This window comes from Lycium barbarum, chromosome 8 (genome assembly GCF_019175385.1).
Source record: "Lycium barbarum isolate Lr01 chromosome 8, ASM1917538v2, whole genome shotgun sequence".
Lineage (NCBI taxonomy): Eukaryota > Viridiplantae > Streptophyta > Magnoliopsida > Solanales > Solanaceae > Lycium > Lycium barbarum.
In genome coordinates this window covers 123,332,948-123,349,446 of record NC_083344.1, presented here as the reverse complement: position 1 = coordinate 123,349,446, position 16,499 = coordinate 123,332,948, and the positions used below count along the sequence as shown (strand labels likewise).

At 35.6% G+C, this 16,499-nt stretch overlaps 2 protein-coding genes across 5 annotated transcripts; both read right to left on the bottom strand.

Annotated features, from left to right (window-relative positions):
• Positions 1-1,838: 1,838 nt before the first annotated feature.
• LOC132607082 (zinc finger CCCH domain-containing protein 11-like) lies at positions 1,839-8,873 on the bottom strand. Of its 4 annotated transcripts, none has more exons than XR_009570167.1 (10): positions 8,479-8,873; positions 8,302-8,386; positions 4,268-4,408; positions 3,956-4,056; positions 3,591-3,779; positions 3,343-3,473; positions 3,128-3,224; positions 2,586-2,825; positions 2,151-2,280; positions 1,839-2,052 (listed from the first exon to the last, which is right to left on the bottom strand). XR_009570167.1 is itself a non-coding variant. In XM_060320900.1 (9 exons), exons 1-8 carry the CDS (start codon positions 8,647-8,649, stop codon positions 2,631-2,633), a joined length of 1,110 nt encoding a protein of 369 aa, XP_060176883.1. In that variant the 5' UTR covers positions 8,650-8,873; the 3' UTR covers positions 2,112-2,280; positions 2,586-2,630. The 4 variants fall into 4 exon arrangements, 2 of the variants coding, with proteins under 2 accessions (XP_060176883.1, XP_060176882.1); XR_009570166.1 differs by having other exon boundaries at positions 2,187-2,280; XM_060320900.1 differs by lacking the exon at positions 1,839-2,052 and having other exon boundaries at positions 2,112-2,280.
• Positions 8,874-10,571: 1,698 nt separating this feature from the next.
• On the bottom strand, positions 10,572-12,003 carry LOC132608277 (uncharacterized). Its single transcript, XM_060322326.1, has 4 exons — positions 11,861-12,003; positions 11,034-11,267; positions 10,793-10,889; positions 10,572-10,745 (listed from the first exon to the last, which is right to left on the bottom strand). The coding sequence occupies exons 1-4, from the start codon at positions 12,001-12,003 to the stop codon at positions 10,572-10,574; spliced, it is 648 nt and encodes a 215-aa protein (XP_060178309.1).
• Positions 12,004-16,499: the final 4,496 nt, after the last annotated feature.

Here is a 16,499-nt window from a genome sequence, read left to right as displayed (position 1 = left end):
ACAAAGGCCAAAATGTATTTGGTGACACTTGTAATGAGATCATCCATTCAATTTCAACTAGGCCAACATTGTTTTGTTGCATACCCCCCCTTCTCGCCTGCCAACCACACCCAAATTTAAGTACTTCGTGGTTGTTTGGTCCATGGCCAAAATTATCCCGGAATTATAATATCGGAACTAATTTATCTCATATTTTGAATTATTTTATACCATCTAGGAGATAGTATAAAATAGTATCAAGATAAGTGGTATAAGAAGGTATATCCCAACTTATACCATGTGATGCATTTTATACTTTATTTGGTACACCTTCTACTAAACATAGTACAAAAAATTAGTGTTGGATATCTCAGCTTATACCATGCACCAAACGATCCTTCAAGTTTTTGCCTTTTCTCTTTTCTTTTGCTTACCTCTTTGTTGACTGCCATCTCTCTTAAAGGGGTTGTTTGGTATAACGGTGGATATCTCATTGGTTTAGCTATTTCACTTTTTATATAAAATAATAACTAATCCTATTACTTTAGTGTAAAAGTTATCTCGGAATTCATTAATACACCCCAAATCAAATATGGAATAAAATTAATTTCAAATATTATATCGGAATTATTATTTTTATCCCATGTACCAAGCGACGTTGGTGGGAAAATGGATTACAATTTCAAGATAAAATGTGAAATTGTAATATTCTCCGTTTAGCTATGATATTAATTAGTTGCAAAATACATTTTATACTAAAAAGATGAGATTAGATATCTCATATAAAAGGTGGATAGTTAATCTCATAAAATATCCTTGTCTATCCCATCATGATTACATAGAGGGATGGAGAAAATTGCGAAAAATCAAACAATTATACAATATTACCAAACCACCCCTTAAAGTTTACTCAGCAGCCTAAAGAATGACTTGAACAAAGCTAAATATAAATTAGCCATTTGTGATTCTCGAACTTTAATCATTCCAAATTTAAGCACTTCTAGTTTGTTCTTGTCTTTTTTCTTTTACAATATTTGAATATGTTCCAACATGCCTCATGATGACTTGAGCGACCCTTAAAGTTTAATCAACAGCCTAAAGAATGACTTGAGCAAAGCTAAACATAAATTACCCGTTTGTGATTCTCGAACTTTAATCACTCCAAATTTAGGCACTTCAAGTTTATTCTTTACTTTTTTCTTTTACAATATTTGAATGATGTTCCAACATGCCTCACGGTTACTTGAGTGACCCCTTAAAGTTTAATCAGCAGCCTAAAAAATGACTTGAGCAAAGCTAAACATTAATTAGCCGTTTGTGATTCTCGAACTTTAATCACTCCAAATTTAGGCACTTCAAGTTTATTCTTTTCTTTTTTTCTTTTACAATATTTGAATGATGTTCCAACATACCTCACAATGACTTGAGCGACCCCTTAAAGTTTAATCAGCAGCCTAAAGAATGACTTGGGCAAAGCTAAACATAAATTACCCGTTTGTGATTCTCGAACTTTAATCACTCCAAATTTAGGCACTTCAAGTTTTATTCTTTTCTTTTTTCTTTTATAATATTTGAATGATGTTCCAACATGCCTCAGGATGACTTGAGCAAAGCTAACGCAAATTAACCGTCTGTAATTCTCGGACTTTAACCTCTCCAAATTTAGGCACTTCAATTATCTTTTTTTCTTTCTTTTTCATTTACTATATAAGGATGGTGTTGCAACATGCCTCAGGGTGACTTAGTGAAGTTAGCGTAAATCAGTCGTCCCTGACAAAGGGCCTGACCTATGCATTTGCCTATGCGGGAAAGCAGCACTGCATATCTGAAGGTCAATGCATCAAAGCACAAAAACAAAGTAATTTGAGACAATATATATATTACTTCAAGGGACCATTTTAACTTAACCACATAAATATATTGGTTGACGTTAAGACACATAAAGTGCTTATTATTACCAAAGATTCCACATTCTGAAAAAGGTTCAACTTGTAGCATTTTTCATGCATAGAGGGCTAGATGTGGCTCATTGTTGCATTCCCTTCCTTCTGCTAGTTCCCATTTGCTTAGTTCCTATGTCAGTTCATAGATCAGAAAGTGCTGCCAAATATTTAAGACCGAATACAACTCTCTTTTTATATGGTAAAATAATTTTATTGATAATAACTTACACAGTTTGCTTTTATCAAAGTTGACGTCAAACTTACTATGAATGTTGCCAGATACCAGAGAGATCCAGATCTATAGCAAACCATCAAGGGAAGTGACAGCAAGCTTTGACAAATGAGGTCCCTTGAGAATCTGCAAAATAATTATTTTCACGGGTGGAAAAAGTTCACCCCCATGATCCAAACATAGGGGTTATATAAAACAATGATAGCACTCTCTGGCTAAAAGAACATCTAGCAAAGATCAATTTTTAAATTGTAACAAAAAGCAGAATCAACAGTCCAACTTGTTGCACGACCGCTAAGCCTAACAACATAGTTGGTTAATTTATTAATAGCATCGTGACACACACATGCTCGCATTTCCCATCAATTTTTTGAATGTGGTAATGAATCTGGTGGTATTCTGCATTTTGTAGAGAATTAAAGAGCATGCACCTAACAGTCTTGTGCATGGACTTTCAGGCCACTTAGCTCCCAGGATCAAGCATGACCAGCAGGTTCATTAATTTGCAATGACGTCTTTGAAAGACTTGCTTCCAGTTCATTTAACTCATCCACATCCAGGTCATCATCCTCGTCATCCAACTCATCATTATCAGGAATGTTTTTACCATCATGACTGTCCTGGGATGTTGTTAAGGTGTTTAGCTGGCCTTTAGCAGAATCTTGATCCATCTGAAAAAGATCAACCAAGTACTAAGAAAATAATGAACATGCTTTAGTGTTGAAAAAAGCAGTAACCTCAACAGAAGCAGGAAAGGTTGGCCTAATAATTTTAGCTAAAAACAAATAATTGCTCAAATGCCTTACGCATAGACAAAATAACTAGCGAAGTTCCACTCTTTTCATCCTATCCTATGCTAGGTGGTACCCCACTCCAGATCTATGACAGTGATGAGTGGATCAGAAAAGGCCATGATGCCTTCCTGAATCATATTTAAAAAGAATGACAAAATGCTATAGGAAAACATACTCACCTTTGGCTCGCCGGACTCTTTTTCCCTTTCGTACTCGTCATAGGCCCCAACATCATCCACAAACCAGCTAGAATCCGACATGAACAGCTCACGACCACTGCGAGAAAAGAGAAGACATGTTTATTTAACAATTACATGCATCCGTTAAGTGCGATTCATGGAAAGTTAGCACATATAATGAACTCAACTAGAATGATGAGTGCAACATATAATACCTCATGCGATCATTTTTGGCTCTATCTGCCCTCAGTTTATCCGAATTGGCCTCTCGTTCTTCCATCTTCTTCTTTTTCCATTTCATGAACAACTCAGGGGTCAAAGGAGTTGAAGAAGTTAATTTTGTACGCTGCAAGCAAAGCAGAAAGCATGAGTCACTGAAGAAATTTTGTTCATGAAAATGTTAATATTAAAGTCTTATTAGCAATCAGTAGTAGCAAAATGATTGCTTAGATACAACAATCACCTGGTCTTCGATCTCTTCCTCAATAGGCATCTTATCAGTTTCCTCTTCCAAGAGAGCTTTCATTTGTGATTTTAGAATATATCCGGGGGGAAGAGCATGTCTATAGTGACAATCCTTACCACCATTTGGACAAACCCAAAACCAACCATATTGCTTCTTCTCCACAGCTTCCAAAAAGTATTTACATACCTGCAAATTGTTAAATCATTAAGCACAGAATAGCTACTAGAGCTAAAATATAGTGTTAAATCCAAATAAAAAAGGACTAACTGAACCAACACACTTAAATCATGTCCTGAATATGACTTTTGGAAAGTTAGACCACGAATGCCTATGGACATGAAAAGAAAAGAAGAAGTACTTACTATATCAGTAGGTTTGTTCTTGTTATACTCATGGCTTTTTGATGCCACAACCTTCTCCAAAGTCTCCTGATCCCACTCCTCCATCGTTCCCTTTTCTTTTTCTTTTGTTGACAAACCAAAAAAAAAAAAAAAAAAGATAATTAAAACCGTAAACAAGATAATCATGAGGTTGGGAGTTTCGAATCACCAAGGAGGGGAATAGTGGGAAAAGCCACTGTTGGCCCCTATGAAGAGGGTTGGTTTTTAGGGCTGAGTTCAACATATAAAAAAGAATCACTGTAAATATCAAAGAGTGGGATCCAGCTTAACAACCTTCATCACGCTTATCACTGAAAATGTCAATCTTCTCTCCTTTTCTCTGAACATTCAAATCGTGGGAGAACTTACACTTAAAACCCTTAGCACATTGCCCTGCCTTAAAGAACTCGCACAAGATAGATTTTGGATCAACACCTGAAGATAAGATACCAATCATCATTTACTCCAAGAGAATCAGGTATGCATCTATGGTTGCATAGCTAAAGATTAGAACTTCCCAACAGAGATAATATAGTGTCGTAAATTGACACAAAAGCAGCATAGCAATATAAATGATGATCCTTATAAAGAGAGAACAACTATAATCAACAAAAAATGGATCTTTTTTTTAATTAAATCAATAGACAACATCAAATAAGCTACCTGCAGACGTTGAACTCCTTTAGAACTTGCCAAAGAACATTTTTTCCGAGCATCTAAGCTACACAATAAAAACTAGACAAATTTTGAACATATCAGAGAAAAATATACACAAATGTTTCTGTACTATAAATGCATTACCTTTTGCTTAGACATCCCCCAATCCAGCCCAAAACAACAACAACAACAACTATGCCACAGTCCCAAACAAGTTGGTGTTGGCCGTATGAATCCCGGTTTTCATTTAGGTTCATTTCATAGGTTCCTGTACTCCAGTTAATGGGAGGAAATATTTATGCAGATCAAACAATCAACTTTTCCCAAGGTTGAATCAGATCATAATCCAGTTTTACTTATATGTGGAGACATGGATTTAAAGAAGTCATACTTCAAATTTGAACAATGGTGGCTAGGAGTGGAGGGTTTTAGGGAGAAAGTGCAAGACTGGTGGAATTCTTTCATTGTGGATGGCACACCTCCTTTCATTTTGGCATCTAAGTTGAAGTTACTAAAGGAAAAACTGAAGAGTTGGGGCAAAGAAAACAGAAACAACTGGAAACACAGGAGAGAAGACATTTTGAACCAGATACCCAGTTTTGAAAATATTCAGGAACAGAGATCTCTTACAGAGGATGAGCTACTTCAAAAAACTCATCTTGCTATGGAGTTTGAAGAGGTAGTTAGGAATGACGAAATAGCATGGAGACAGTGGTCAAGAATTCAGTGGCTAAAAACTGGGGACAAAAATACCAAATTCTTTCACAGGATGGCCACAGCTCATAAGAGATTCAATTCTATTGAGTCTTTGGATATAAAGGGAGTTACAGTTACTGATTCAGAACAGATCAAAGGGGCAATTCTGAGTTTTTATCAGAAGCTGTACAGTCAAACAGAAGATTGGAGACCTGGATTTAATCTTACCGGAAATGCTGTTATTGATAATGAGGAGCAGGAATGGCTACAAAGACAATTCGAAGAGGAGGAACTTCTTAGTTGTATCAAATTATGTGCTAGTGACAAGGCTCCTGGACCTGATGGGTTTACAATGAGCTTTTATCAAACTTTTTGGGATTTGCTGAAAGTTGATATCATGGGGACCCTTCAACATTTCCACCAGCATCAGGTTTTCGAAAAAAGCTTTAATGCTACCTATGTGGCTTTAATCCCCAAGAAGAACGGTGCAGCTGAACTCAGAGATTTCAGACCAATAAGTCTCATAAGTGGTACTTACAAAATAATTGCTAAGGTATTAGCAGAAAGACTTAAAAAGGTGGTGCATAAGCTAGTCAACAAACACCAGATGACATTTATTAAAGGGAGGCAAATTATGGATGCAGCACTCATAGCAAGTGAATGTGTGGACTCAAGAATGAAAAGTGTAAAACCTGGCATATGTGTAAGCTAGACATTGAAAAGGCTTATGACCATGTTAATTGGGATTATCTTCTGAGTATATTGAGGCAAATGGGGTTTGGAGCAAGATGGTTGAAGTGGATGGGTTTATGTATCAAAACTGTCAGGTTCTCTATACTTGTGAATGGAGAACCTATGGGTTTTTTCCCTTCTGAAAGAGGACTCAGGCAAGGTGATCCTCTTTCACCTTTCCTATTCATCATTGCCATGGAAGGACTCAACAGTATGGTTAGATTAGCTATGCAAAAGAGATGGTTGAAGGGTTTTCAAGTAAGCACCAGACAGGAGGAAAATGTGGAAACTTGTCATCTACTCTATGCAGATGACACTATCATCTTTTGTGATCCAGAAGCAGCTCAAATCAGTTTTATAAGAATGATACTTGTAATCTTTTAAGTTACTTCTAGGCTGAAGGTCAGCGGGAGGAAGAGCAACATTTTTCCTATTCAAGAAGTGACTCAAATAGAAGGACTAGCTGGGATTCTGGGTTGCAAGATTGACCAACTACCAACAACATACTTAGGCATGCCCTTAGGTTACAAGCACAAAGAGGTGGGCATCTAGGATGGGATTATAGAGAAAACAGAAACGAAGCTCTCAAAATGGAAGTCTCAATACCTTTCCCTTGGAGGTAGACAGACCTTGATAAATGCAGTGTTAGATTAATTACGCACTTATTGTGATGTCTTTGTTCCCTATTCCAGCGGGGGTGGTGGACAAACTAGATAAGCTCAGGAGGGACTTTCTTTGGAATGGGAATAGGGATAGTAAGGGTATTCATTTGGTGAATTGGGATGAGGTTCAGCTTGATAAGAAAGTAAGGGGTCTTGGTGATAGAAATCTGAAACTTCACAATAATAGCTTATTGATAAAGTGGTTATGGAGATATGTGAATGAAGATCAAGCTTTGTGGAAGGATGTAATCAGAAATAAGTATGGTCAGACAAATTAGTGGTGCACTAATGAGGCGGTCAGTACTTATAGTGTGTCAGTTTGGAGGACTATAAGAAACTTGTGGCCAAGTCTAAATGAAAATATAGTTTGTAAGGTGGGTGAAGGCACTAAGGTACTATTTTGGAAGGAAGCCTGGATTGGGCAAGCTCCTTTGATGAACACTTTTCCTGATCTATTTACCATTTGCAGCATCCCTGATACTACTGTGGCAAAGTCCTGGACTCCACAAGGGTGGAATATTTGTTTCAGAAGAAATTTGAATGATTGGAAAATTGGCAGGGTGGCTGAGCTCTTGAAGGAAGTTGATAAGTTTAGAGGGACTTCTCCAACTCCAGATGTAATCAACTATACATCTGGAAACATCACAGTGATGGGAGTTTCTCAGTCAAAAGAATACACAAGTTGGAAGTGCTGGAGCAACCAGGAGGAAGAACAGGTCCATGGACAAAGGTGTGGAAAAGTTTGGTACCATCCAAAATCAAGTGCTTCACTTGGCTTGTGACCAGAAAAGCCTGTCTCACCCATGAAGTCTTACAGAAGAGGGGAATGAAATTGGTCTCTGGATGCTATTTCTGCAATGAGACTGCAGAAACAAACAGTTGATTTGTTTCTGCACTGTAGAGTGAGCCCATCTTTGGTCACTGTTCATCAGCCTCACTGGAAACAGTTGAACCATGCCAGAACACACAGCTGATTTACTGAGTTGCTAGATTAGAAGAGGAGGAAAAAAATCTCAAAAGAAATGGTGGAGAGCAGTTCCATCATGCATCTGGTGGACAATTTGGAAGGAGAGGAATGGGATGTGTTTTGAGGATAAATTTAATACTCTACAGAAAATTAAGTGGAACTGTATTGCAAATTTTCATTTTTGATGTAAAGAAGCAAATGTAGAGGGAGCAGAACAGTTGGTAGACTTTTTAGGAAGCATATAAATAGTTTTATCTTACTGCTCCTTGTGGATAACTTTTTGGAGGTCTCCAGCGTATCCTTAATGCTAAGGAATACAACTTACCAGTTTTCTAAAAAAAATAAAGAAACACCTTAAGTATATAGTATATAATAATAGTAACAACAACAACACTAGTCGTTCTCTGACAAGTCTAATGCCTATCCTCAACTAGTAGCTATACCTATATGGATCTTTTTCTTCCATTGTGCACTGTCTTTAGCTCAGCCCCAATCCAAAAGGAAAGAAAACTAATAAAATGAAGAGATAATGACTAGTTAAGATTGATACTAATAGCATCAACTGGGCACAAAAAATCTGTTAAATCAGTTATAGAGAAAAAACAAGAAATTACCAATAGGGACTTTTGGCTGACTAATAGCAACCTTGAACAATTCATTCAGCTCTTTCTCTTTAGCCTTCTCTTCTTCCTTCTTTTTCTGCACAATTCAACTCAACAATCATCAATAACAATCTAAAACAATTACACACACAAAAATAAAGAAGATGAAGAAAATGGTAAAGCTGGAACCTTGGAATCAACTTTTTTGGGATCAATTTTAGGCTGGACAGTTTGTTTAAGGGATTGAACATATTTTTGGACATTCTTGGACTTGTTTTTATTCTTTAAACCGAAGGTTTTGTCTTCGATGATCTTCTGCTTCTTTGCTAAATCTGCTTTTGATTGCTGCTTCGGTGGCATCTTTTATTTTCATTCAATTATTATAAATCACCCTTGATGGGTTTTTTAGGAAACTTTGATTAATTGTGTGTTTATGGTTTTTGTCGGATTTAGAAAGAACTGAGGATTGGAAGTCACAGTTGGTCGGAATTAGAAGCGATGGTTGGGTTTGCTTTGGCTTCGAGAAGGTGCTTGTGAGTGTCCAAAACTGTAATGACAAGTATTTTTGGACTGGGTTTGCATGATTTTGGCAAGTACGTAATTTGTTGTCAACATTTTTATTTTATTTTAAGTGGACATTCACTTGTAAGAATGACGTGACATATAAAATAGGGAACTGCTCCTTCCGTCTCAATTTGAATGTCTTGCTTTCTTTATTTCTCTGTCCTAAAAAAGCATTGCTTTCGGGCAGATGTACATGTTGTCGATCCGAACACCCTCGGCAAAAAATTATAATATATATATAGGGTAAATTTTTCTGTGTTTATGTGTATATATTAACTTTTAAACACCTTGAATAAATTATTTTTAGCTTCTTTTTTTTCCGAACATCTTGAATGAAAATTCTGGATCCGCCATTGTCTATAGTTAGTAAGTCGACGATTCAAACTTTTTTTTTTATGAAAAGAAAGCTTTATTGATCACCCGACAAAACTTTACATCATTTCTATTCAATCTATATGACTAAGGAATACCTTCAGTCTCCAATATAAAACAATAAAGAACAAAATAATCTATGTAATCTCTGTATGCATTTTGGTATAAACTTTCTATCCATCTCCTACCTTGTCTACTGTCCTTTTTCTTCTTCTTGTGCTTTTCTCTTATGTACACATCGTGCTTTATCTGCTCATAGATCATCCTTGGTAAAGGAACCTTCATTTGCCACACTGCTTCATTTCTAGCCTTCCAGATGTGGTATATCATTACTACTAACACTGCTATGATGAAACTTTTTCAGTTCCTAGTCCTTCTGTTCCTAGTCATCCTTCTCCAAATGCCTTGAAATTCTATGTTTTGGACCCCTATTCCCATCCACCGCATCATATCTTCCAGACAAGCTGTTGAGAACTTACACTTAAAGAATAAATGTGCTTTACTTTCTTATGCATCTCCATATAGAGGACAATTGGAATCATCTACTACTCTAATCTTCTGGAGTCTTTATTTTGTTAACAATCTATTATTAGCTGCTAACCAACTAATGAAGCAGTGTTTAGGTGCACTCACAGTGTTCCACACCCATCTGCTTTCAGGACAGACTTCAATTTCCCCTTTCCTCCAATAGCACCCACTCTGAATAGAGTACTTTCCATCTCTTTTCAACCATTCATCCTCCACATTATCCTTGTTTATATCTTTCTTTTATATTGCAGATTTCCCTCCAGTACCAACACCAATCAGTTGGAGGAGAATACTGCCACCTATCCTGGTCCTTTATGCATGCACATGCAGCAAAACTGAGTTGATTAATTGAACATTGCCTGCATAAGACAGATTCCTAGAACTGCACGTCCTTACTCTAACTCCCATTTTATCTATTAACATTCACAGTCAAATGCATTAATTCTCCTAGCTGAAAGTGGGACTCCCAAGTATCTAAAAGGTAATGAACCTTTTTGATACCCTGTAACAACACATATATCATCCAAGCACTGTTTCTTCATGTTAGCACTAAATATATTTGATTTTCCAGCATTTACATGTAAACCATATGTGTTTGAAAATGTTTGCAAACCTCTGAGCAACAATAATACTACCTGTTAGTTACCTTTACAAAAGAGTAACATATCATTAGCAAAGCAGAGATGATTTAACTTGAGGCCCTTGCACTTAGTATGATACTCAAACCCAGGCAAATCTCCAAATCTATTTAACACTCTTGTTAGGTGCTCCATGCAAATTACAAATAGCAAAGGGGATATTGGCTCCCCTTGCCTAAGTCATCTTCTTCCCTTGATACTCCCATGCACACCACCATTCAATGCAATTTTATACTGTGTTGTTGTTACACATTGCATAACCCATCCAGTAAATGTCTCAGGAAAGTCTAGTGCTTCCATCATTTCCTTCACAAATGCCCACTCCACTGAATCATATGCCTTCTTAAGATCAATCTTAAGTAGGAAACTATAGGTTGTGGCTTCCTTTTATACAGTCTTACCGGGTCTTGGCATATTAGTATATTCTGCACTATAGTTCTTCCTTCCACAAATGCACTCTGATTAGCAGATATTATAGTTGGTAGAACTGATTTCATTCTATTGCATAAAATTTTGGAGATCACTTTATAGATAGTATTACAACATGCTATAGGTCTACAGTCCCCCATTTCTTCTGCATGATTGCATTTTGGTATCAAGGTGATAAAGGTGTTGTTTATAACTTTCAGCAATTTCCCAGACCTGAAGAAGTCTTGAACTGCTTTTGTTACATATGCACCCACTGTATCCAAGCTATCTTTGTAGAACTGACTTCCATATCCATCTGGTCCAGGTGACTTATCCCTTTGTATCTCCCATACTGCCTTCTTTACTTCCTCTGCTGTTACAGGCTGTATAAGTTGATGTTGTTGTTCCACCTTTACTGTCGGCCCCTGCTTGACTAATTCACTGCACAGTAGATCTTTATCCTCTTTACTATCCCCCAACAAGTTTGTATAAAGTTTGATGATTCAAACTTTAAAATCACAAGATTTAAATGATACTCCATCAGTTTCAATTCATGTGAACCTATTTGACTGGGCACACAATTTAAGAAAAAAGAGAAGACTTTTGAACTTGTGGTGTACTAGTTACCAAATATATGTATATATATATATATTTGGTAACTAGCATTTTATTAATCACCAAAGGATATAATTAAATAGCCATAGCAAGCTTAATCACAACTTGCTATCTAAAAAGGAAAACTCAAAAGTTACAGTACCTAACACTAACAATCTTCAAAATAGTAGCTGCTGTAACTTCGTTCTAAGTCCCGAAGGAGCTCTCATATTACACATAAAAGCAATATCTTTGGCTATCTGGTCACATTGCCGACTTCTATCCTCAAATATTCTCTGATTTCTCTCCTCCCATAAAGCATAAGTGCATTTTGCATATAGCATTCTAAACAGTTGTGCAATTTAGGATTTTCCTTTTGCACTAGTAATTGCCCATGTTAGATGTTCTTCCCATGTAGTAGCATTATGAACTGGTTTGTTGATCCATTTGAGAAGTCTCTTCCATACTGTTTTGGTGAACTCACAAAACACAAAAAATGATCTATGTTCTCCAGGTCCACTTTACATAGCTTGCATTTTTTGTCCACTGTCATGCCCAATTTAGTCAACCTATTTGTAGTAGCAAGCTTGTTCTGTAGTTGCATCCACATAGTAAAAATAACTCTTGGCCTAGCACTGTTAGCTATGATCAAGTACTTTCATTCAACTTGAGGTCGAGTTCCCACCAACTTGAGATAAAGCTGTCTGATAGTTAGCTCATTGGTGTCTAGCATTTGAGTCTGCCCTGATGTCTGCTACAATTTTCCTGACCATCCAAGCTGCTTGCTTGGGGACAGGAGCATTATATTTTGTATGGCTACAAATCATTGCATAAAGGCACTCCTTCCGGATCAAAAAAAGAGTTCACTTTAGTCATTTGCACAGCCCTTAAGAAAATACTAACTCCTAGAAAAAAATAGGTAATTTAACTAAACTACCCCTAATTAAATAGGCATTGAGATTTGATCATATAACACTTAATAGGGGCAAATATGAAAAAACAAGGTTAATTCTTTTCTTGATTTGCTAAGTGGACTCTTTTTTTAATCCAAGAAAAAAAGGCTAAGTGGACTCTTTTTTTTATCCGGAGGGAGTACATTGTTTCCAAGTATGGAAAGAAGTCATTCTTTTGGCACAGATTAAAAAGGAAATAGCTTCACACAAATTGAAATAGAGGGAGTATTTTAGTACATTACATACATCTTTAATTTATGATTACAAAATTCAAACAATCTCTTTTAATTCCTTAAACTTTGTGCCCAGTCAAATTAAAACACTTAAATTGAGACAGATATGTTCATAAATAGTCTACCAAAACTTTTGATTCTTCATGTCATCACTTTGAACAAGAAATAAAACAAAAGGAATTACAACATGCTTACAATTATATTTTTTAAATTTTTTTCTCAATATAATGTCTAGGAAAAATCCATCACATATCTTAGTAATTTTAATTTCAAGAATTAGGGGTGGATTTCAATTGGATCTACAGATTAAATTTGGGGATGAGCTTTATGTTCATGTGATGCCACATGTCATTTTCTGTTTAAATTATGGGTACACTTATGATACGGCATAACAGTACGTCTTACTTAAAACGGATGGTGAAATAGAGAGTATATTTTAAACTATTTCCGATAATACAAGGATATATTTGACTCTTTTCTGTTTTCCAAATGTATAAAAAAAAAAAAAAAGTGCCGGCGAACATTTTTCGCTAACTGTATATTTTCTTGTCTTCTGCATGTACCTTTTAATGTATCTCTTTAAACGGGATTCTCTAAATAAAATTTCAAGACTTGTTTTACCATAAAATTTTCATTTTTCCAAATATTAACCATAAGTTGTTTGACTTTAAAATTGGCGATCGTTTAATCCTAGATTTTGAATCCTTTTCTTTTTAAGTTTATGTGACTCAAATGGATTTTAAAATTATATTCAACAATTCAAAGTATTGAGATTTGAGACTAGAAGATGATTGATTCATTGAGGCAAGGACAGAAGAATGTCACATTTTCTTAAGTCATTTGCTTCATTTATGTGCCACACGATATGAGCGACGCAATTTGTAACCTTCCACCTTATATATTTCTCCTATATATACAGTAAAGAATTTATTGATAATTTATTTAATATATAAAAGTTAGCGACGAACATGTTTAGCGACGAGCATATTACCTTTCTAAACAGTAAAAAGATTATCGCTAATTCTATTAAATACCCTGCAACCATATTCATTTCTACATCTTCGAGACTGATTCAACAATATTAAGATTTGAATGAAATTCTAATTACACCTCCAATAGACCAAGAAGCAATGGAGGTGACAAGTTTTTCACTAAGTGACTTCAACATATAAAAAAGTAAACAATGAAAAAAGTAAAGAGATTCGACTCTATTATATACATTAAAAATAATTGTCACTTTGTATATATATTAAAGCTAGTTTTTTTGACAAAACTGCACTTAACACCCCTCAACCTAAACATTTATTTTTCTCTCCTTTGTTTTCTAGTAACAAATTAACGAAAAACCAACTCATTTTCTATTGAAAATGAGTCAATTTTTACCGCATGATTTACGCAATCGACGAATTTGATAGAGATTCTATCAAAACAGGGAATTAAAAGAAACCCAAAGACCAACTAAATTACCAAAGCCAGAATCCTTCAAAAAGTCATAAATACTACTATCTAAAGCAATACACCAAAAACCTAATGAGGGCCAGCTCACAAGAAGTGTAACGTGGAAGAAATTTTAGCACGATCACATACACGTAGGGCTGGACATAAATATCGAAAGCCGAAAAACCGTACCGAACCAAATTAATTTGGTTTTTTGGTTCGGTTTCGGTTTACGTTTTCAGAAATTTCGGTGTTCGGTTTTTAGAGTTCGGTTCTTCAGTTTTTCGGTTTAAACCGAAATTTAATACATTATCCAAACAAATTAAAATAGTTTAAACCCCAAAAAAACCCAATTGTAATATCCTTAACAAAGGAAAGTGACTAGGATGTGTCTTTAGGATTAATGTATGTCTTTTATGTGTTTTCTTAATTATTCTTACTGTATGTATATAATACCTAGTAATTCTATATCATTGTTATGGTTTTCTGTTCTTCTGTATCCTGTTTGTTTGATTTTGATTTCAATTTATCAGTTTTATGTTTTATTGCTTTTGAGAATATGAATTAGTGTAAATGGAATCGCTTCTAATATCATATGAAAAAAACCGAATTGAAAAAATCGAAACCGAACCAAACCGAACTTCAAAAAACCGAAACCGAAAGAACCAAACCGAACTAGTTGGGTTCGGTGTTCGGTGTCCACCTTCAAAAAACCGAAACCGAAATAGCCGAACCGAAATTTGAAAAAACCGAACCGAAGAACCGAACGCCCACCCCTACGTACACGTTTGTATAATAAAAGCATGATATTTGCTATCCCAAAATTAAAGCGATCATATAATTAAGGTTTAAAGCAAAATGTGTCTAAAGGTGGGATAGTCGAGCCATTTCCTTTTCTTTCGGATAGCAAATTGGACAAAGCCACTATTTTTTTTTATTCAATTAGCAAAAAAGGAGAGAGAGAGGGATTCGAATCCGCTATAGTACTTTGTTCAAAACTATACCGGTTTTCAAGACCTGGGCTATCAACCACTTAGCCATCTCTTTGAAACCCTATTTTTATTTTATTCCTCCGAATAGAACATGGTCATAGGAGTGGATACCCCATTATCTGTAGAAAAATCTCAGGGGCGAATTCACCGGTTTTCCGAAACTCACACAGTAAAAAGGAAGTGAGTTTGACAAAAAGAAAAGCAACTTGAACAAAAAAAGAATGACTTGAAAAAAAAGGTATGCTCAGCTACCGGTCTGGTGTGTGGTCTATTGCACGTGTTCTTTCACCTAACTTTCCTCCAAACAATTTTGAGGAGTGAAAAATAAAATTGTTCATTGAAGTCGACTATATACAAATAATTATGTTTTGCTTAAGTGAAATTATTAATTAGAGCTGTCAAAACGGGCTGACTGAGCCCACCGGTGCTAGCCCACACGGGCTTTGGAATTTAACGGGTCATGTGAGATTAGCCCACTATTTTGATGGGCCTTTAAACAGCAAGCCCAATCCATCATTACGTGGGCTGCGGGCCTGGCCTGGCCAGCCGATCTTTTTTTTAAAAAAATATTTTTTATAATTCTTTAATTTAAATTCCAATGTAAAAATGTTAACATAAATATTTACGAGACAATATTACATGGTGCTACCACTTGCTAACCAAGTCTCCAATTCACAAATAAAATGATTCTAATAATGCTTATTAAGTTTGGCTTTAAGTAAAGATTTGATTGTATGGCTTCAGTATAAAATTTCTACCATTCTACGCAAATACTTTGGGTAACTGAACAAGAAAACGATCATGTAGGACCAAACCTTTCTGCGAAACTGAATAACTTTTAACATTGTTAACACTTACATATTAATAACTGATATCACTCGAACCAAATAGAGATATTAATAGCAAACTAAACAGTTAATGAGTAGCAATACAACTAGCTAAATAGGAATATTATCCTAGCTTTGTTCCAATATATCTCAATAAAACGCAAAAGAAATGAGAATATTCTATCCATTTAAAGTAAAAATAAACTTCTCGAAGGAATTTTCATGGACTTATGACGTATCCAACACCAGCACATCATCTTCATCAAGCATATTTGAATCTGCTTCTGACAAGGTTGTCTTAACATCTTCACTTTCTGGATTGTTTTAACATCTTCACTTCCTTTCTATTTTTTAATTTTTATTAGGCCCACGGGCATCAGACTTACTTGAGCCGGGCTAAAAAGTCTCGTTCTTAAATGGATTTCAATAATTTAAGCCCAACCCTATCAAATTATGGGCTGGGTTGGGTCAGCCCACGGGCTTTAGCCCATATTGACAGTTCTGAATTATTGTTAATCTCTGTGTTTTACTAGTAATTTACTGTTTAAAGTGTTTTGGTCAACTCTTAACAAACATTTCCGTGTCTTGTTTGGTTTGTGAGTTGAAAGCGAAAAGGGAAACGAAAAGTCTTTAGGAGGTGAATTTCCTTCACAAATGAAAATCT